The sequence below is a fragment of the Podarcis melisellensis genome, assembly GCF_964234715.1.
Source record: "Podarcis melisellensis genome assembly, chromosome: 5".
NCBI classification, from domain to species: Eukaryota; Metazoa; Chordata; class Lepidosauria; order Squamata; family Lacertidae; genus Podarcis; species Podarcis melisellensis.
In genome coordinates, this window is record NC_138537.1 from 60,133,755 (window position 1) to 60,155,332 (window position 21,578).

Below are 21,578 nucleotides of genomic sequence, written 5' to 3' on the forward strand. Positions count from 1 at the left end.
TCATCTTTGTTTATATTGATTACATTTAATTACTGAGTCATTGATTTCAAATGAAAGGGCTGAATCTTAATTTGATGTATTCAGATAAAAGGGAGGGAGAGCTATGGATATTTTCAGGGGCCGATTGTAAAATGCAGGCTGCCCTAAGGGGACAAGTGGTATCATTTCTTTTATCAAGAAACAGGGAGGGGGGTAAGGAATTGTAATTGCTTTGTTTGTTTTCTACCTTGATTGATTTGCTGTGAGAAAGAAGCCTGCTGTTTTATATCTTGTTGATTTTTTCATTGCTCGAAAAGCAGACTAAGCCATTAGCAGATAATATCTTTAGTGAATGTAGGAGCCACTCCAGATTTTCAGATTTTTTCAGTTGCCTCCAGGTTGGCATGGATTTTGTTATATATTTTCCAGAGGCTCCAACAGGTAGGCACATCTAGTCCAATCCCCTGTAATGCAGTTTATTTGTCCCACCTTTCCTCTCAAATAGGCCCAAGTGCTCATTTGAACCCATGGGCCTTACCCCCTAGAGCAGCCTTTCTTGAATTTGGATCCCCAGATGCTGTCTGACTACAACTCCCATCATCCCTAGCAAGCAGGACCAGCACTCAGGGATGATGAGAGTCATCCTTCAACAACATTTGAGGATCAAAGATTGAGAAAGACTGCTCTGGAGTAACAGAAATCAAATCTTGCTCCATCTTCTACATGACAGCCCTTGAAATATCTGAAGGTGGCAATCGATCACCTTTTAATCATCTCTTCTCTAAGGTAAGCATACCTGGTGCCTTCAACCTTTCCTCATAGGACCAAGTCCCTGATTTTCTTGTCATCTTTGGTGCCCTTCTCTGACTGCATTTCCAGTTTGTCAACATTTATCTTTAACTGCAGGGTCCAGGACTGGATGCAATGATAATTATGATGGCAATGGACCATTAGTTTAGAGAATGCTCTTCCCAAGGAGGTCTACCTGGCGTCACCCTTGCTAGCATTCTGGCACCAGGGAAGGATGCTTTGGTTTTCACAGTGCAAAGATGTGTTCTACAAGAACATTCTGCATGACGATAGTAACTTAGCATGGTTTTGTTTGTTTTTTAATAAATATTTTTTATTAAGGTTTCAACAAATTTAACAAAACACAACATAAAAAACACAACACAAAACATAATAAAACATAAAACATATATAAGTTCAATTCTTAATTTCTTGTAGCTTACTTTCCCGACTTCCTCATACCTCCCCTTTCTGTATTCCAATTTCAAATTTATTTTCAGCAAATCCTTCCCTTATTTTTAACTTACTTTTAATATTGCTTACTCTCCTTAATTTAACCGTTGTCGCTATTAACTCCTTTATTTCTAATCCAACATCATTTTAGCACTCATTAATTTTGCTATATTTCTTTAAATAGTCCTTAAATTTTCTCCAATCTTCTTCTGCCATTTCTCTTCCCTGGTCTCGGATTCTGCTCGTCATCTCAGCCAAACCCATATAGTCAATCACCTTCATCTGCCAATAGTAACTTAGCATGGTGCCAAGATTGCTCCTATTTCCAACTTGTAGATTGTTCTAATTGTCCTTTTTATTAAATCCAAAAAGGGAGTTTTAACACAAAAAGAGGTAGGATTCTGTTGCTCTCAAGTCCTGTTTCCAGGCTTTCCATTGGCATCTGGTTGGCCACAGGAGGCTGGAGTAGGTAGGTCTTTGGCATGATCCAGCAAGGATTTTCTTATGAGTGAGATAACTATGATGAAAGGCACCATGATTTCTTGGATATGAAGAGATGCAGAGACAAACAGGAGTGAGAGATGAGGGGGAAGGAAGAATCTGTGGCAATGTGGAGTGGAGAGGCTGATTGGCGTAGAGAAGCACCATTTGGCAAGTTCTGTGGCTCTATTCCAGGTCATATGGTCATAGGGGATCCCTGCATGTGGCTCTTAGGATTTTGGTAACTTGGCTGTCCCTGATGCACAGACATTCATCTGGAGCTCACACCTTTGAAGTGCTCACACCCTACTGTGGGTTGTGCAGTAGCTATGCCTGGCAGCACAGGAGCCCCACAGCCTGCTGTCTTCCACATTAATTCCACAGCTAGCTTTTTAGCTTCAATGGGTTTGCCCTAATGCAAACACACAAATGCACACACATCTACAGAAACAAATGATTCTCATCTAATTTACAAAGCTGTACATATTTCGTATTTATTATATGCTTAATGAAAACTGCTGGTGAGCAATGCATTACTGTAAAAATGTACATATATTCGCTAAATGGATATATTCATTTTCCTGTCTGAGAAGTCTGAGCCTTGGGCTGAGACTTCTTGTTGTTTTACAAGAAAAGAAACAGCCTAATTAAAGATATCTCACTCAGGAAATTGCATGTTTACAATTTATTTAATAAGGGGGGGGAAGACACTAAAACAATATTGGCCTTTCTGTGTAATTCACGCTACCTACTCTCTCTCTAAATTGCCAGTAGGGTTAATAATATGCACTATGTAAATGTGCATAATGTACTGGGCAAACATGGAAAATGTACCATTCCCTGGTAATTATACATTGCTGGAAGGGACAATAATTACCTATCATGAGTGACAAAGTGCTGTAACCTAACAAAACTGCAACCTATGCAAATGTGAAACTAAGTGCTAAGTAAGATGAGCCAGAGTATTCCTCTTATTCTTAGATGCTAACCCTTTGTTTTAATAAGCCAAAGAAATACAGAGACCTGGAGTTTTGCAGCTTGTTCAGAATACAGGGAAAGGGCAGCTCCCCACCCCCCGAATTCTTAGCTACAGAGGGGAACAAATTTGATAAAATTGTGCATTGTGAATGTTTCGATGGGCCCTCCTAACTTTCCCCAAGAATTTGACTACTAGTGTACCAGCTCTGCATATGCTTCCACACTCATATGGGACTGTTCAGCCTGCTCCTTCATTCACTTCAATAGGGGGATCAAATCCATACATGGAAACTGTGGCATGCCAGAACGGGAAGGCCCTAACAGGGTGCCTCATATGTAAAACATTCCTGGAACATACTAGTGAGCAAAAATGAAATGAATCTCTTCTATTATTATGCATATCCTTTATCTGCCACTACTCAGAGATTAAAAATATCAGTTATAAAATAATCACTTTTTGAAAACCACTCTGGGGCAAAACCACAAACAACCAAAAAGTAACTAGAAATTTGCAGCTCTTGTATTTCATGGCCCTACATTTTTTGAAACTGCTCATGTCTTTAATATCTGCCAGCTGAGGGCTGTAGCCCACAAAAGCTTATGTCTCAATACATCTGCCTGTCTTTGAGGTGCTACAAGACTGTCATTGTCTCTGTTAATCATACATGTAAGATGCCATTCCAGTTTTCATCCTTTGGCTATCTTTGGCTTCTTATGAGCTATACCCTGAACTTTTCTGCACATGTGTGTTCATGCCAGAAGACCTATTCTGATTGAGCAATGGGGGGAGGATCTGTATCTCTAGAAACAAACTTAGTACACACTTATTGCCTCAGGGTGCCTGTCAACAGGTACTGCTGCTGCTGCTGCATAGCTACTAAAGTGGGAAGGATAAGTCCCTGGAGACTGGTGCCATCAAAGACCAAGGCAAGCCACAATAAGTGTCCCCTGCCCTGATTTCTGCTCACAGGAACTTGCAAGGCTATAAGTTCTTTTGTTTTGTTTCAAATTATTTTGCATTTAGGTGTTTTGCAGAAGGGTCAGGAATCTATTTGCAGTTCTGCAAATTTGAGTAGATTTTGAAAAGAACAGCTGGGGATTTATTTATTTTTTTGGTAGAAAATTCAGGTCATTCAGGATCAAGCACGTGTCTTCCCAATGTGTTGCTGGGCATGTGCTAATCCCAAATAATAACTTTGACTAGACTTTCACCAGGACAGATTGATTGTTAATTACGTTATCTTAAGAAAGCCCTAGATAAGGGAGGCAGCACAGTCAGTGAGTTTTTCTGCACTCCCAAAGCAGAATTCCCAATTGTTTTGTTAAGCATTTCTAGCAGCTAGTTAGACCATGATACTTTCGATTCTTGTTTGGTTATTTATTTCAAGTATTTGCAGACTATTTTCAGAACCCTTTTATACAAAGTTATTGGATGTACAGTACGCATTAAAATAGAAGAAGCACAATATTAATGTATAACTGAAAACCAAGTGCCAAAAATAGAAAATGGATCCCCCCTGGCTGCAGTGTGCGGAGTGGCCATCCATTCACTGTAATGTGATCATTCATAAATGTTTAGCTATACTAGAGGCAAGATGGATTGATTTGACTATGCATTGGGGAGAGAGATAAATCCTGAAAAGGGACAATACATCTAGCAGCTTGCACTAATAGAAATTCATCAAGACATTCTGTCCCTCAAAGCAGTGATTTATCAGGGACAGGGGCAGAGAAATTAGGCATAGTAGGTACATGTGTCTTTTCTTTTAGTGAGCATCACAGCTTGTTAAGATTCACTTGAACTCGGGACATCTAATGGCAGCTCCAGAAATAAAGCAATTGGTATATTTAGTCAAATATATATTCCTGATTTCTTTCTCAAACATATCCCCTGCTTGCTACTCCACATATACCCAGATGGGAAATGCCACTTTAGGAAGCCTGCTATAGTTATCAGATATTAAAGAGTACACAGATTTGCCTTTTTAAAAAAATGCTTTTTTTGTTATTTTGAAGAAAGGAAACGGGGGAGGGGCAATCCTTGAAGTAAAATACATGTTAGCTATTAATTAATCTGTTGGTAAAGTCCTTCTTTTTTATTGGCTGAGTTGCTCTGTTCTTGTGGAACTCGCACAAACATGATATTTCGTAAATTGTAAAAAGCACACACACTTATTTAACTTTTAAGGAGTTGTTTTGTTCACTGCTTGATAACTTGCAATATCAAGTGATGCCTTTTATATGTGTGAGCAAGCACAGGTTGGTTGTGGTTGTTATGGTAAAGCTACAAACGGAGGCATCTCATTAACACAGACCTTCTACCCAACAATGCTGCTTTCTCCCATTTGTGTTCTGCACAAATCCCCACCAGGTATCAGCTCTGCTGTTTCAGGGGATCTTCTTGATGGTGAAATCCATTAATCAAATGGGTATTGATTTTTCACTCAGTTGGAGCCAGATAAATCTAATTTACAATTCAAATGCTGACAGAGTTGAAGAGCAATTTTTAAATGGGTAGCATGCAGTGGACTATATTCCATGCAGTGAACATGACAATATTCCATTCTTGGCAGAATGCCTTATGCGAGGAAAAATCATTTTCTTAGAATATTATACAAATTCCTGGCAAAGGAGATCCTAGGTAAAAGACAACTGCAGAGTGAGGAGAGATATTTATTTATTCATCATGCTTGTTTTCCAACTTTTACGGAGCTGACATATGTTGGGTTATGCAATTTTATATAGATGAAGTCAAGAGATGGTGAACTGGCTCAAAGCCATCCAATGAGCTTTTCAGTTGAATGGGAGATTTGCAGCCACTTCTCCCTGGTGTGACTCAAACACTCTGCAAGCAACATCACAATGGCTCTGCACAGCATTTACAAGCATAGCAGCATGTCTGAAATGGCAATTTGCCCTTTTACCATAATGTTCTTTTCTTCCTGCCATGAAAGAAACTCTTCAAACAGACATAGTTCTATGATCATTTGCTGTTGCTCCCCATTAAAAGCTCCTGCAAAATATCCCTTTCCTGATCTCACTTACTGTTTACAGTCATACAACTTCTCCCTTAACTGTCCACAATGGGACTCTTAGGGTTGTATTCTTTCCCTAAGCCAAGCTATTCAACCTTTATATGAAGCTGCTGGGAGAGGTAGTTGGGGTTTTTGAAGTTAGATGCCACCAAATTACCCTGGCACTCACACTGACAGTATTTAGATACCCATTCAAGAGATGGGTTTTTTTTTTTAAGATGCTGCAGAATCTTGCCTGATATATTGTGTCCTTGAGTGACTTTTCAGGATTTAGTTGTACTGATATTCTTTTATTGCAACTTGTTGGTACCTGCCCCAAAGTCTTTGAATTAAGGGTAGGATATAAATAGTCAAATAAATATTTGAGTGTAGATTTGTGCATCTGGCACTCAGGCCTTTCACTTGAATGTTGATTTCCTTTTCCCGCCTCCTGCATGTAGCCTCTGTACTTTGCTCCAACTTACATAATTTTTATGTCATTCATGGAAGTTGAGGAATTCCTTTTCTTGATGCAGAACACACACACTTAGCCTTGTTTTACAATGCCATCCTATGTGCATGTTTACTCAGAAGTAAGCCTCCTTTGTGTTTGTTTGTATGTTTGTTTGTTTGATTTAAAACATTTCCACCCTGCTCTTTAGTCAAAAAAGGCTTCCAGTGTAGCTTACAAGATGAGCAAAAAGACGCTCCTTGTCTGCAGGCTTATGATCTACAGTAGAAGACACACAGCAGGGAAAATAGGTGGGAAGGGAGAAAACAAACTCAGGCACCAGATTGTAAAGTTTTAGTTCAGTGGAAACTGAGAACCAAGTCGGATCAATGCCTTTAAATGAAGAGCAAATATAATAGCTATGTTTGCCTCCTATTAAGGCTATTCCTCCCCCTTCCTTTTTTCCATTTATTACCTGCAGACAGGATATAACACCTTTGTCATTTGGTGAGGCTATTGCACAAGGTGGGCTTGGGAAATGTCTTGATGAATTTGCAGGAAAGGATTGATCTCCACTTAAAGGCAGGTGGCAAAAAGAGTGAATCTGACTCAAGGCAGTGCTGGGTGATGCATTATTCATGCCGCCATCTTTGACACAATGTGAGAGGCATTATCATATACATAATGTATTTTCCCTATTGCTGAGAAACGTACTGTTTTGTTTGAATGTCCTAAGGGGTAATACTGACGGCTGGCTAGGCTCCCTCTCTTGCATGACTCATTCTTATTTCTGTAAAATGAATTATAAGTGGAAATTGAGATAGCAGAAAAATGAAATTGGACTACTAATAGTTTGCTTGTGGTGATCTCTTCATTGTCCAGATCTATGTAGGCTAGGTTTGTCAATGAAAAACTTCTCAAGAGAAGTCTTGCTATACATTTCTGGAGTTTAGTCATGGCAAGTCTCTGGCATGTGGCATCTGGGAGCAATATTTTTTTATTACTGGCATGTGTCCACCAGCGTCCAGATGGCTTTGATTAATCATCTATGAGCACAGACATGCACAAACAAACAAACAAACAAACGGCACTTTCATTCTTCATATATAACAAAGCTGAGGCTTGAAGGAGAGAAAACAAAGTTATGCAGGGCAGGGGGGACAAGAAAACACCAACTCTTTCATAGCTTACAACAATGCTTTCCCCTGTATGCATAAAGCTCCATGTCCCCTATCAGAAAGATGCCTGCAGAATGCTTTCCCATTTTCCTCCAATTCTTTCTCCAGATCTTCTATGGCTGACAATGCTGAATATTCCCATGCCAAAATCTGGGAACATGTTTTGGTGCGGTTTTTCTTGTGTCAACACCCAGAGCTGCGCTTCTTGGAAGAACGATGGGATGTGGATGTAATAAATAAGTAAATGAATATTGTATCCATATCTTGATTCTTGAGAACCAGGAGAATGCAGCTTTATGGGTTTACTTCTCATTAACTGAGGGGGTGTTTTATGAAAAAGAAAAATTGTGGAAGCCCAATGCATGCAGTCTTAGATCACTTATATTATATTATATTATATTATTATATTATATTATATTATATTATATTATATTATATTATATTATATTATATTATATTATATTAATTATTATACACCAGCAGGTATTGTACATGGTGATATCCATGTATTCTCTCATTATATTCCATTCCTTTGCAAAAGGCTTAATTAAAGAGTTCCATATTAATCTTTTTGTAGGATTCCACCCCTCCACCCACTCACCAGCCAGGCATGCTGCTTAGCGAATGATAGGAGAAGCCAATTTCCTTAGTGGAAAATCTCATTATACAGTTAACATGTTTCTCAGCTTCATAATACCCTCTTAACATTGACTTTCTTGTCATTGTAATTGTGTGTGCCGGTATGAACAGGCAGGAAAAGAAATCCATTTTTCGTTCGTCTTTATTGAGTATAACAAATTCACATTCACATGTTCTCCAGGCCAGAAGCTTTCAAGCATTAAACAATGGGCGATTATTAGGTATTGGGTTTCCTGCGTTCTGTGCTCATCGGGACGCACCTGGAATGCACGTCATTGTATATCTTATGGTCGGTTTTTTTCTTGACAGTGGTTAAGCCTTCCTGCATAGGTTGAAAATTCAGGGTCTGGCCTTTTGAGGAAAGCATCTGTAATGTTTGTAAGGCATCCATTCATTGGTCCAAGCCAGTGTTTCAGAAAGCCATGGTTTAATAGCAGGTCAGTCTATCCCAGGACTTAACACTAGACTGAAAGGACAAGGAGAATCCTAGCAGCACAAACAAGACGCTGCTCATGGTTGTAAGGAAGACAAGAATCTGAACATTAAACTCTACCCCTGCAAAGCTTATTTTACATCCATTGTCTTATTCCAAGCTTATTTTACATCCATTGTCTTATTCTAATCCAAGTCTAAAATTCATATTCCCAGGAACCTGGAAAAGCACATTTCTCATTGTGGTTCTGGGGAGAAACCCAGTTTTTCATATAGAATCATAGACTCATAGAATCTTGAAGTTGGAAGGGACCCGACCCCCTGCAATGCAGGAATTTCAACTTGATCATACATGGCAAATGGCCATCCAACCTCTGCTTAAAAATCTTCAAGGAAGGAGAGCCCACCACCTCTCGTAAGAGTCCATTTCACTGCCAAACAGCTCTTACTGTCAGAAAGTTTCCCCCGAATGATATAAGGAGATGTAGCAAACTAAGAATATGAAATAGGATGTCAATGGAAGATAAGTCGGGAAGCCTGTGTAAGGTATGGCTTGTATAGATGTAATATGTAAAATGGAAAACGAATAAAGGAAAAAAAGAAAGTTTTTTTTTCTGAATGTTTAGTCAGAATCTCCTTTGTTTTGGTTTAATTGCATCATCTCTTTGGAGGAAACAGGATACAGTAGTACCTCGGGTTATCGATGCTTCAGGCTACAGACTCCGCTAACCTAGAAATAGTACCTCGTGTTAAGAACTTTGCTTCAGGATGAGAACAGAAATTGTGATCCAGCGGTGCGGCGGCAGCGGGAGGCCCCATTAGTTAAAGTGGTACCTTAGGTTAAGAATAGTTTCAGGTTAAGAATGGACCTCCGGAATGAATTAAGTTCTTAACCAGAGGTACCGCTGTAACAGGAAGCATATGTATAAAAATGTCAGCATGCTTAGCAAGTCAAGGGGCAGCTTGTCCTTTAAATACCACTGAGAGTCATGCTTTCTCTCTAAAGTTTGTCATGGCCTGGTATTTCCCAGTGATGGGCACTGAATATCAGTTGATGGGCAGCAGATGACCTCATCCTATTCGAATTGTCAAGCACTTGGGATGCATTTTGAGGGCAGATGAGGCTGTCAGCAATTTCTCCAGCCTGAGTGACAATGTGTGGGTGAAGTGTTGTAACCATGTGGATTTGGCTACTGAAGAGCTAGTTTTGCATTTCAGGAGGTTAGACTGATGCTCCTTTTTAACAAGCAATGCCTGCCTGCCTGCTTGTTTCTGTGCCCCTATCACCCCTGCATTACTTGAGCAGTGGTACATTAAGAGATTGTGACATCATAAATCTCCACCGCTTGCCCCTCTTTTTCCTCCACAAAGGAGGGAAGCAAAGGTGCTTGATCAGACTATCTAATCCTGCATCCTGATTCCAAGAGTAGCCAGCCAGATGCCTTTGGGAAGCCCATAATCAGGGCCAAACATTGTTTAGGAAAAGGGGAATGTTCCAGCCAATACCATTTTGAATGTGTACAAGGAAAGCAGACACTGAGTGCAATAGAGTTATTCTGTGCAAATTTTGTAACATGTGCTTTGTTTTCTTTTGCTTTGCTTTTTCAAGGAAGAACACAGGAGCCTAGAGATTTCAGCTGGGGCATGCACAGAAGGAAGCCGCATCTCTCTGACCTATTAATGGATCATCATGGCTGGATATAATCTGACATTCTGAATGGCCTTTCTCGGCATCCTTTATGTTGCTATGAATTGAAGAGTGTTCCCTCTATTAAAAAAAAAACCCCTGAAGTGTAATTAGTGGCCATGAGAAAGGAATCCGGTCACATGCTGGTGTTTTGCTGACAGCTTGTGCAGCAGAGGGATTTTCTTCCCATCAGAAGGCAAGGTAAATAGCAGCTTGCTTAGAAAGAAGAAAGCCTTTCAGTGCGGTCCATGTGGAATTGCAACTCATAAAGTAAAAACTCTATTTTCATTTCTGAAATTCTCATAAACTTGAAGACCGCTGGAGGCCATCCCACCATTTTCCAGTTCTTTGTGTCTTTCTTACCATGCTTCTGCAAGAATGGTCTTGATGAAACTTTATTGGAGAGAGCTAGCAGTTGCAAACATGGGTGTAATGGATGTTTTGATGTTCCTGAGAAATGAAAATGGCATGATGATTGTCTTTCAAAAAGTGAAGGAGACATTCACCTTGGCAGAATTCCCTGGGAAGAGGGAATGACTGTTAAACCACCCAGGAATTGTAGCCCTGTGAGGAGCATAAAGGTCATTTTAACAATTCACAGCACCCTTAACAAACCACAGTTCCCAGGATTCTTGGGGAGATGTCATGACTGTTTAAAGTGATATGATACTGCTTTAAATGTATAGTGCAGATGCGTCCTAACTAACAGTCCTTGATTCTGGAAAAGTATTTTGTGTTAAATACTTAAATACTGTCCTGCATATGTATCACAGACAAATATGCTTAGTTTCACAAATGCTCCTTTGTCTTTGGGTATGCCTGTTATAGTGAAAGTGGCTTATGGGCTGTATCATCAGAGGCAGTACGGTAAAGGCACAATTTCGCCTATAAACAACTCAGTTTGAATTGTTATCACAATTGATTAGTATGCACATTTGTTCAATAAATATAGGCTTCAATGGAAGCTTGATTTGAGTTGGTTATTTTAAACAGCTTTTCCCCACTGGTGAATTAAATACTTTTAATCAATGATTTAAATTGCCTTGATTTAAATCAATGGTTTAAATCTAGCCTGTCATAAGCTGATGAGAAATCAATAATGTGCATGTATTTGTGAAAAAAAAATCACAGCTAATGCACCAACCAATATTGCAGTAATTTACATAACTCATACGTTATCATATGGCTTGATATGTGATTTGGGAGAATGTGGGTGTGCAGAGAAGCAAGCCTGCGATTCCTACTCTTTATGACCAGGTGATCAGATATTTTATGGAGTCACTCCCAGAGGCTTTGAATGGCTGGCCAGTGGTGAGGTGATGATATGTCATCTTGCTGGGGTGGGAAAGGGGATAATGATTTGGGTTTGTCATGAAGTATTCGCACAGACATTCTGCTGCATCCCCAAACTCATTCCGAGGTTCATTTTTCTATTCATTTTCCGTACGAGTTAGTGTTGGACAAGGACCTGAGGCAACAGGATTCAAATTCCCACTCAGCCATGAAGCCCAGTGGATGACCTTGGGCCAGTCACTATCTCTCAGAGTAAATCACCTCACAGGATTGTTGTGAGAATCAAATGGAGAGGCAGATAAGTGTGTTGAGCTCTTTGGAGGGAAGGTTGATGATGAGGATATATTTTTAAAGGAATAATAATACTGTAATAATAATTTTATTTATATATTTATACATACATACATACATACATACATACATACATACCCCACCCATCTGGCTGGGTTTCCCCAGCCACTCTGGATGGCTCCCAACAGAATGAATATTAACAAAAAGCGATAAAACATCAAACATAAAAAACTTCCCTAAACAGGGCTGCCTTCAGAGGTCTTCTAAAAGTCAGATAGTTGTTTATTTCCTTGACATCTGATGCGAGGGCATTCTACAGGGAGGACACCACTACGGAAAAGGCCCTCTGCCTGGTTCCCTGTAGCTTCACTTCTTGCAATGAGGGAACCACCAGAAGGCCCTTGGCGCTGGACCTCAGTGTCTGGGCTGAACGATGGGGGTGGAGTTGCTCCTTCCGGTATATTGGGCTTTTAGGGCTTTAATGGTCAGCACCAACATTTTGAATTGTGCTCAGAAATGGGTGGATAAGCTTTCCTACTCCATCAATTAAGAAACATACCAGAATAGGGATGAAAAGGGCAGCTTGCACTTCACCAAATAACTGCAATGGCTCTTTAGAGTATCTCGTATGGTACTTCAAAAAGTCTAATGTATGGTTGGACCTTCTATGTGGTGCCACCATGTTTTCTAAAACACACAAAAGCTGAAATTGCTGACCTTTCATTGGCAGCTGAAGCTACTCCTCCCCGTCTTTAGGGAAGGGGCTGAGATTTTGAACCAGCATGTATTTTATCACCCACTTGATATGTAATTGATGCTGTGTTTTTACTGAACTAGTCTTTGAATTTTGTCAGGTTTTATGTGATGTAGCTCCACCCTAGGATGAAATGATGATGAGTGGCTAAGGAAGAATCTGCAAAGTTGCTCTAGGACAGCAGTTCTCAACCTGTGGGTCCCCAGATGTTGTTGGACTACAATTCCCATCATCCCTGAGCTCTGGCCTAGCTAGCTAGGGGTGATGGGAGTTGTAGTCCAACAACATCTGGGGACCCACAGGTTGAGAAAGGCTGCTCTAGGAGAAGATGTATTGTTACCAATAAGGAAGTAAATAGAAGATGCACAATTCCTTAAAAGGGGCTTCTTTCTTATGTGCTTTGGTCCCTCTCCAGCTGAAACACCTTGTATTTTCTGCAGACTAATGATGGGACTCCCAACTGTTGATCTTTCTCTTATTTTGCAGATGAATAAGAAAATGTCGTGGAGCAGAATAAAGGAATAGGCGAGAGCAGGAGGTCCTCTCTGCTTGGGATTCTGCCCCTCTTGCCACGCCGTCTCACGATGTCAAAGAAGGGTGCCAGCTTTCGAGCTAAAGGAGAAAGACCGGATGCCTTAGCTGCTTTGCAAGCTGCTAATGAAGAGCTCAGGGCAAAACTAACAGATATTCAAATAGAACTCCAGCAAGAAAAGAGTAAGGTGTGCATCTTTTTTCCCCCCCACCACTGCTAAACAAAACAAAAGCTATCTATCCTGTTTCCTAAATGCACCCACTTACAATGTGATGGCAAATTAGGAAGCAAACCCATCCCATAGCTCTTTTCCTGTGCCAGGAAAACACACACCACACCATGCAATTGGGTACACTTCATCACAGTACAGATGTGTGTTTTAATAAGTAAATGCACTTCTGAAAGATACCATGTGTATTAATAGATTAGGTCCTTCTTTGCAATGGAACATAAGCCTTGGATCTGTAAATTGAAGAGTTGATCATGAAAAAAGAAGATGCTGCAAACATTAAACAAGGGTCCTCCTCTTAATATACTCTTGTGGAATGAAGCCTGAAGGTTGCTTTAGATCTTGTCTTCATACGAATGCGGGTTTTGATGCATTATTTAGAGACTTCTCTAATTGGTCCCCTATGGAGGCAAAAGCAGCTGTATTGTCAGCATGTACCATACACTAAGAAGCAAAACTGCCAAGAAGGGGTGGGGGACGATGGCATAAATCCATATGCAGTACACATTAAACAAGCTGATCTGGCAATTTCTTTTGAGCACAATCTAGCTTTTTAATGCAAAAATTAAATTAATCTTTGGTTACTGTGTGGGTGACAGCTGGAGCCTGCATTGGCTCTTAGGGTAATCTACCAAATCTGAAGACAAATTATATTTTGTCTACACTTCGCTTTGCTTGGAAACAGGGTTGCAGCCAATTAAGTACTACTCAGGGTGAACCTACTGAATTTTATGTTGACACTACTGGAGAACTGTACTGATGATGAACAGATGTCACAGGCAATCTTACATAAATGGCTCTTAATGTACTTTAATTCAGATACGTTGATTATTTAAATGTTAAACTATAAATTGAATTACATAAATATAGGATAGACAGAAATATATGGCTGTGAAAGTTTATGATTACTAGTAGCTGTAAGTAAATATCCCAAGTTATTCTAACGTAATCCAAATAAAACAATATAAAAATAGATAGGTTTGGACATGGAGTTCTGTTCGTGGAATGGTCCACCCCTGTCCTCTCCTTGTGGACCATCAAATTCTTCTCTGCACACCCTGAAAATCTTCTCTGAAGGGCCCCTCAATCCTCTGGAGCAGATTTTGATGATGAGGGGGTCTTCATGGGAGAGGTGTGGAGGGGGAAATTGCATGGTGCAACTGGTTGCGCTAGCAGAACAAAAGTATTGAATAAGACTCATTTTATATAAGGTAATATAAAAATAAATACTTTTCTATATGGGTCTCCCACTGATATGAATGAACCCAAGCTAGTCATGTTCATTAATTTCAAAGGATCCACTCAGAGTAGGGCTAATGATGGCTACAACCCTTGGGTTTCTTTAAATTTATGTATTTAATTTTGGTTGGAATAAGTGAGGCCATATTTAGTCATGGCACATTTGCAGTAGCATAAATGGATGCCTTCATCTGTGCCAGCTGCAACAAAACATGTCTCTCCTGTATTGGTCTCTACAGCCACAACAGTCGCTGTAACACTTTGACTTCAACTCCAAAGAGACACTCCTCCATTGTCTCCAGAGACAGATGGATGCCAGCTATTGAGCCAATATTGAGCCAACTGCACTGGCTAACAGGCCTTAAGGACCACATATTTCCACCTTATCCTATCTAGGCACTCAGGTCATTCATAGAATCATAGATTTGTGTATACTGTATACACACACACACACACACACACACACTTCTACTGTTTCTTCTATATAAGTCCATACGATTTTTAAAAGCTTCATTCCAGGTATGATGGTTATAACCCACAAATGCAAGCCAGTCCAGACTTTAATATTGATTTTATTTGATGTTACCAATCCATCCCAGGCAACGTAAGCAGCTTGCACTGCAAACTAAGCAGTCGGTAATGAAATATAAGCAGTATGCTAATGTTAGACGTGGCCAGCATGTTGCCAATATCAGCTGCAGACAAGCAATTGCAGCCGAGGGTTCTGAATGGATGGCATCTCTTTGTAATTCGTTTCTAATTAGGAGATTTAGTGTTACTCCAAAATTCTTGTGTAAATCACACATCGGAAAACAAGCCCGGAAGTATTGCATTATTGAATTCCTTGTACAGCAGCAGCTTCATTCCTGGGAAGGCATCATTAAAAGAAGGCCATTTGTATATTGTTCAAAAGTGTATGTTTGCGTTCTGTCCAGGCAGGACATTTTTATTTATTCTTTACTTCCAACGCTGCTTAATTAACATCTTAAAAACCACTGAGCAAGCACAAAGCTGTTTTAGAATCATAGAGGGAATACCTAGGGCAGTCTGGTCCAACCCTGTGCAAGGCAGGAATCTCAAAACACAGTCTCCCATCCAGTTTGAAACCATACTGGACCCTGCTTAGCTTTGCAAAGGGGTTGGAAGATTTTATTGCTGCACCACTACTCTGAAAATTGTTTGGGGATTTTTAAATTTAATTTGGTAGCTAAGAAAATTTATAACATGTTAATTTTAAGGGGCTTCCTGATGGGTATCATTTACAGATGGTGAATCTTGAGAAGCAGTTGCGGGGGGGGGGCACGGCTGGAGCCATGGCACTAGCTTCCTAGCAGGTTGGTCCCTGTTGCTTAGCAGAAAGGAGAAGATAAAGGCTCAAAGGGGCAGGGAGGTCAATGTGGTGCAAACGTACTAGAGTGAGTGTGTTTCCACCATGCCAGGCTCCCCGCCATCTTGCCCTCCCAGTGAGCCACCGTCTAGAAAGCTAGTTTAGCTGCTGCACCCCACCCAGCAAGCTGCTGTTGTGTTTCCTGTGGGTGGGTGCTCCTCATACATGCAACTTTTTTTTGTATCATCCACACAACATTATTGGCATCAATATTGCCAGGCCATACCCCCCCCCCCACAGACTTAATCCAGGTTTAACAGGGAAGATGGGGGATTCAGTCAGTAAACAAACTGCTATCAATTGTGATACCTGAATGATCCTTTACAATATTAAGTCCCCATTTAGTAAAACCCCTTTAGTAACTGGGGGTGCCTCCAGACTCCCCCTATTTTGTGGGAGGGATTTAAGCACACACTGGAAATTTAGGCCTGTGCAATTAAAGTGGAATAAAACACTTTGCTGCCCTAGTTCAATCAATCCACTCTTTTGTTTAATAACAAAAAAACCAACCCCCCCAACCTTTTGAAGTTAGGAAAGTGGTGGAGAAACATGCCGGAAAATGTAGGATGAATGAATAATGTGGGATTATTGAATGATGACCAGGAAGACATGTAAGAACCCTGTAAGCAAATCAGGATGAATGCTCAGTGAAACTGGACAGAGTCTAACCTCCGAGTAAGCTTTGTGCAACCCAGTTAGGATGACTGCTGAATGAAGGAGCCCTGGAAGTAACTGGAACAATGTCTGTTGGATCAGTTGTGTAATAATAGCAGAGTATCTAAGAGCCAAGTAACATGGCCACTGTTAAGTAATGGGGCACTGAGGTGGAAAATGTGGAGAGCTCATTGACAGTCTTTGCTTTTCAAAACTCTGCTAAACTCACAAGCTTCTTACATTTGCCAGCAGGCAATGCTTTTAGTTGGAATTGTTGCCTTGAAGAACTCAAAAAAAGCATTCAGTGCAAAAGTTAAAAGACCAGTGCAAAACTTGTGCTTACGTGAAACCTGAAATGAGCTGAGTCTCTGACTTTTGCGTTAGAAATTGGCAGGAGGTTGGTTCAGACAGACTCTAGTTGTTTAGCTTTCACTGTAAAGGGTAGGCAGGAATGCAAGAAGATCTATGAATTATTTTAAAACTTTTGAGAAGGAGCATTAATCCGGCCATACCAAAACAGCTTTTGTCAGCTAATTTAAATGGGTGTGTGAGTTGGTTGGTTTGAATTATTGTCAGGCCTATCTGTGTTGACACTCCTGTGTATGAATTAGCACATTACCAAAAAGTGCAAAAATACAATGCATGCAACCAACTTTTAGACATGGTAATTGCGTATCATCAAGGAGAAGCATGCAGACGGCTGTTGAGAAACTTTGGTATTGTGAATATTCCCGTCCTTATTAAAGTTTATTGGTGCAATAAAGGGCCCCCTTTAGTTCCCCATCGTCCATGCAGTGTTCTCTTCCAGCTACTGTTGTCCTACACTGTCTGCTCACTAAATCCAGGGATTTTCTATGCCTTGAAAATCTGAAAAGGAGAGCAACATTAATTGCATATTGGGATCTCAAGATTTTTGGAAGGGGGTCAGTAGTTGGAGGTGAATGCCACATGGACGAGAGGAAATTAAAGAAGGCACAAAGAATCCATATTAAGCCAAGGTATGGACGGGCCCTAATTTTAATGTGTAAGTCACTGTAGAAGAGAAAGGGAGGTATTTTCATTCCCTTCCTTTGTCTACATCTTCCCAGTACACCCAGTGTGCCCGGTGTCTGATGGGAAATGAGCCCAGGATTCAGTAGGAGATGGAGTTTTTCAGAGGGATGGAGAAACTTGTAATGGGAGGACTCCATCTTCCCTTATCCACCCCTGACATGCTGCATTGTCAGGACTATGAGCAACTCTAACTTTCGGTGGGATTCTAACATGGGGGACAGGGTTAACCCCTCCTTCCCATTCACCATGGTTCTGATCTAGCTTGTGCCCCCCACTCTGCATAGCTGATGTTGCTAATAGGGAGGAAAAACCCCAAGACAAACTCACTCATTTAATCTTACATCTCTTTTTAAGCCTTAATTGGTGATAATGAAAAAACACTTGCTGATTTCCCAACAGCTGTCTTAAATATGTCCTCCAACATTTATTGCTAGGTTATTAAATCCATCTGAAACATACCGTGTGATACTTTCTTTTTCTTCTAGGTCAGCAAATTGGAGAGGGAGAAAAATCAGGAAGTGAAGCTGATCAAAGAACACGAACAGCACAAAAACACAGTGACTGTAACGGAGCTCAAGGCTAAACTTCATGAAGAAAAAATGAAGGAGCTCCAAGCTGTTCGCGAGGGACTTTTAAGACAGCATGAAGCTGAGCTTCTTAGAGTCATAAAAATCAAAGATAATGAAATTCAGAGACTTCAGGCCTTACTCAATGTTGTCCGGGATGGGACGCCTGATAAGGTTAAGACAATGCTCTTCTGCGAAGCAAAGGAGGAGGCCAAGAAGGGATTTGAGGGTGAGAAAACCAAAATGCAACAGGAAATTTTGGAGCTTAAGGGGGCTAAAAAACAAGTGGAAGAAGCTTTATCTGTGGTCGTGCAAGCTGACAAAATCAAAGCAGCAGAGATACGGAGTGTGTATCACCTTCACCAAGAAGAGATTACCAGGATAAAGAGAGAGTGTGAGAGGGAAATTCGCAGATTGGTATGTGCAAATTTCAATCATTCTGGCGGTTTTCAGCAACAAGGGGAAGGGAACGAATGTTCTTTCTGTGTTTTCGCTAATAAACAGTTCAAATTCACTGTGACGAAGCATCCTGCATTGGGGCTACTAATCCATACAGACTTTCTGATCCTTCAGAGGTTTATCCAGCACTAATGCAAATGTCTAGGAGGAGGTTGTTTCTCAAAGATATGCTGTGCTGTACGTTAACAGGGTGCAAGGTTTTGATCAGGTTGTCTCTTGGTCTCTTGCCATGCCATCTGTTTAAATGATCATTTTAGTTCCCCCAGGAATCAACTTCAAATCAGTACTGGTTAGTGGGCAGTAGGTTGTTCTTTTTTTAAAAAAAAAAAAGTTTTAAAGCTTGAAAAATAGTTATGTGCTAGAATCCAAATACCGCCTTGTCTTTCTGCTGGTAAAGGGTAAATTAGGAGGAAGGAGATGACGTTTTTTTCCAGGTCACAACCAGCTTTGCAAATTGCTGTGCATCTCTACTTACTTACCTTTTCACAATGCTGCATTGTTACTGAGACATAAAAGACTTCTGATGATTGCAGAAGTATATGGTGATCTAATTGTTACTAGCAACCTTTTTCTAGGCAAAGGGGTATAGGCAAAACTTCAAATATGGCAAAGTGATCACAGGCCAATGATTTAAACCCTTGCTTTACAGTACAATTCTAGGCATGCCTGCTTGGAAGTAACTTGCACTGAATCTAATGGAACTTAGATAAGTGTGCATAGGCTTACAGCCTCTTCGACTTAGACCTCTGAATATACATTTATGCCATTTCAGCAGGTTTTTGGGGATTTTTTAAACGTATAAAGCAATTATCTTTAGCCTGCATCCAATCATGGTTTCTTAGCCTGTTTTCATACGTAAATGTCTCCATTTGGCCTCATCATATACAATTTCCCAGACACAGTATTTCCCAGACAGAAGTGCTTTCCATGCGGGAAAATACAGAACATATAAGTTGGCCCATACACAGTTTCATTTCCAGGATAACATATTTGTATTATAAATGGCTGTATTTTGCATATAAAGCCACTCAAGAGATGGTTTAAATTCTCATTGGATAGCTCCGACTTTGCATGATAGCTTTCAATTTTCTATTTCTATTTCGACAGTTGTTTGATCCCCCCCCCAGTTGTTAGGCAGTTACCAGGCAGACAGAGAGCAAGGCCTTTGTGTAGTCTTATGTTTTTGCTGCTCCAGCACCACATCTACATGTTACTATGTGTGAATTTATGTTTAACACTCCCGTGATCACAATGAAAGCTACACTTAATGCTTTCTAACACCATTAGTGGGAGACTAGTTGCAGCAGCTAATTATTCATAGTAGATCAATTCTTGATGTATAACTTCAACTGATTTATTATGCTCAGGGAGCTTTTTGCTGTTTTCCATGATAAGGATGACAATGACAAATGCACCTTCAGTTTCATATTAAATGATCTGCTTTTTCACAGTGATAGGACCTATTCTGAAATATGCAATATCCAGAATGGATACTTTCTTTTCCAAAGTAAAATACATAACTTTACTTGTAATAGAATGTAAGCTTGATAAGTTAAGTCTAGTCACGTTAAATCCAATTTTGTCCAATTTGTGGGGTTCAGGAACATTGGGATCCTATACCGGAGGGAGAACTGTGACCAACATCATATTGTTCCTTCATAGCCAAATACGTTGAATGCTCTTTTTCTGTTTGGAGATATCATGCAACTTGTGTGCACACTGTTCATTGAAAGCACATGTAAGCTTAATCTTTCCCTCAAAGAATCCTGGGCACAGTAGTTTGTTAAAGGTTTCAGGGGGTTGTAATTCTGTGAGAAGTAAACTACAGTGCCCATAATTCCTTGAGGGAAATAATGTGCTTTGAATGGGCTTTAAAAGTATAACATGGACAAAGTGGAAATAGCATCTATAGCATTCAAGGATGCAAAGAAACAGCCTAATTGTTCAATACCAAAATATAGTTTTATTTTACTGCAGAGTATAGTTAGTAACATTGTACCTAGGGAGACAGAGTAGTATAATGGTTAAATGTACCTGGATATGGACCTCTCTTTAGCCTTCATGGCTTGGTGACCTTGGGCAAGTCTCATTCTCCCATCCCAAGTCATCCTCACAAGGTTGCTGGGAAGGTAAAACAAGGTAACTCCCACAAATACCATGAGAGACAGAGAGAGAGAAAGAGAGAGAGAGAGAGAGAATTGAATAATATCTTTTGAAATGAATGGAAATATCCATGTGAATGGATGGTCCAATATGTGAGCCGATAGTTCACAGAGCTCAGTCACAACAAGTGTGATTGCAGATGCTCCAACCTACAGCATATTAAGGAATTCAGCAGTTGCTAGAGGATGTGAGTTACTTCTGGATATATTAGACTGATCACACAAATGGGTGTCTTAGTGAAGCGTCCCAAGATATTTGGGGAGGCACAATTAAATGTTACATGCAAACACATATAAGTGTAGCCTGTCAGTATCTCTGACCTTCACAAACATGTACTTAAATTCAAAACCAGTTTAGAGGGAGAAAGGTGTGATTTGGAGAGGGGGGTAGCAAGTGGGGAAATGATTCTTCCCCAGGCACCAATCCAGGCTCAATCACCTTTTCCAAAAGTAATTTTTCAAGCTTAAATGAACATGGGAAGAGCCTGCTGGTTTGTGCCAAAGAGCCATCCAGTCTAGCGCTCTGTTCTCGCAGTGGCCAAACAGATGTCCACAGGAAGCCTGCAAGCAGAACCTGAGTGAAGCAGCCCTCTCCCCACTTGCAACTTCAGGCAACTGGTATTCAGAGTCGTATTGTCTCCGACAGTAGAGGCAGAATATAGCCATCATGGCTAGTAGCCATGGATAGCCTTATCCTCCATGAAAAAGCCATCAGGCAACACTTTTACATGTTTGCATGCAATGTGCATTTTAGCCTTGAAATAGCTCTTTCAGTCTAATTAGAATGGAGCCAAATTAAGATATTGGAGGATTCCTGCAAAACCCCACTAGCCTTTTTCATTTTTACAGTAACTATCTGACTCAAGTGAGCATTTTAGC

At 40.3% G+C, this 21,578-nt stretch overlaps 1 protein-coding gene across 20 annotated transcripts in view; it reads left to right on the plus strand.

Annotated features, from left to right (window-relative positions):
• JAKMIP3 (Janus kinase and microtubule interacting protein 3) overlaps window positions 1–21,578 on the plus strand; it is a 107,123-nt gene that overhangs the window by 26,971 nt on the left and 58,574 nt on the right. For all 20 annotated transcript variants that reach the window (XM_081912662.1, XM_081912645.1, XM_081912646.1 and 17 more), the window contains exons 2-4: window positions 10,003–10,281; window positions 12,905–13,137; window positions 17,998–18,495. In XM_081912662.1, the coding sequence (XP_081768788.1) occupies window positions 13,003–13,137; window positions 17,998–18,495 (633 nt within the window). In that variant the 5' untranslated portion in view covers window positions 10,003–10,281; window positions 12,905–13,002. The remainder of the gene's footprint in view (window positions 1–10,002; window positions 10,282–12,904; window positions 13,138–17,997; window positions 18,496–21,578) is intronic.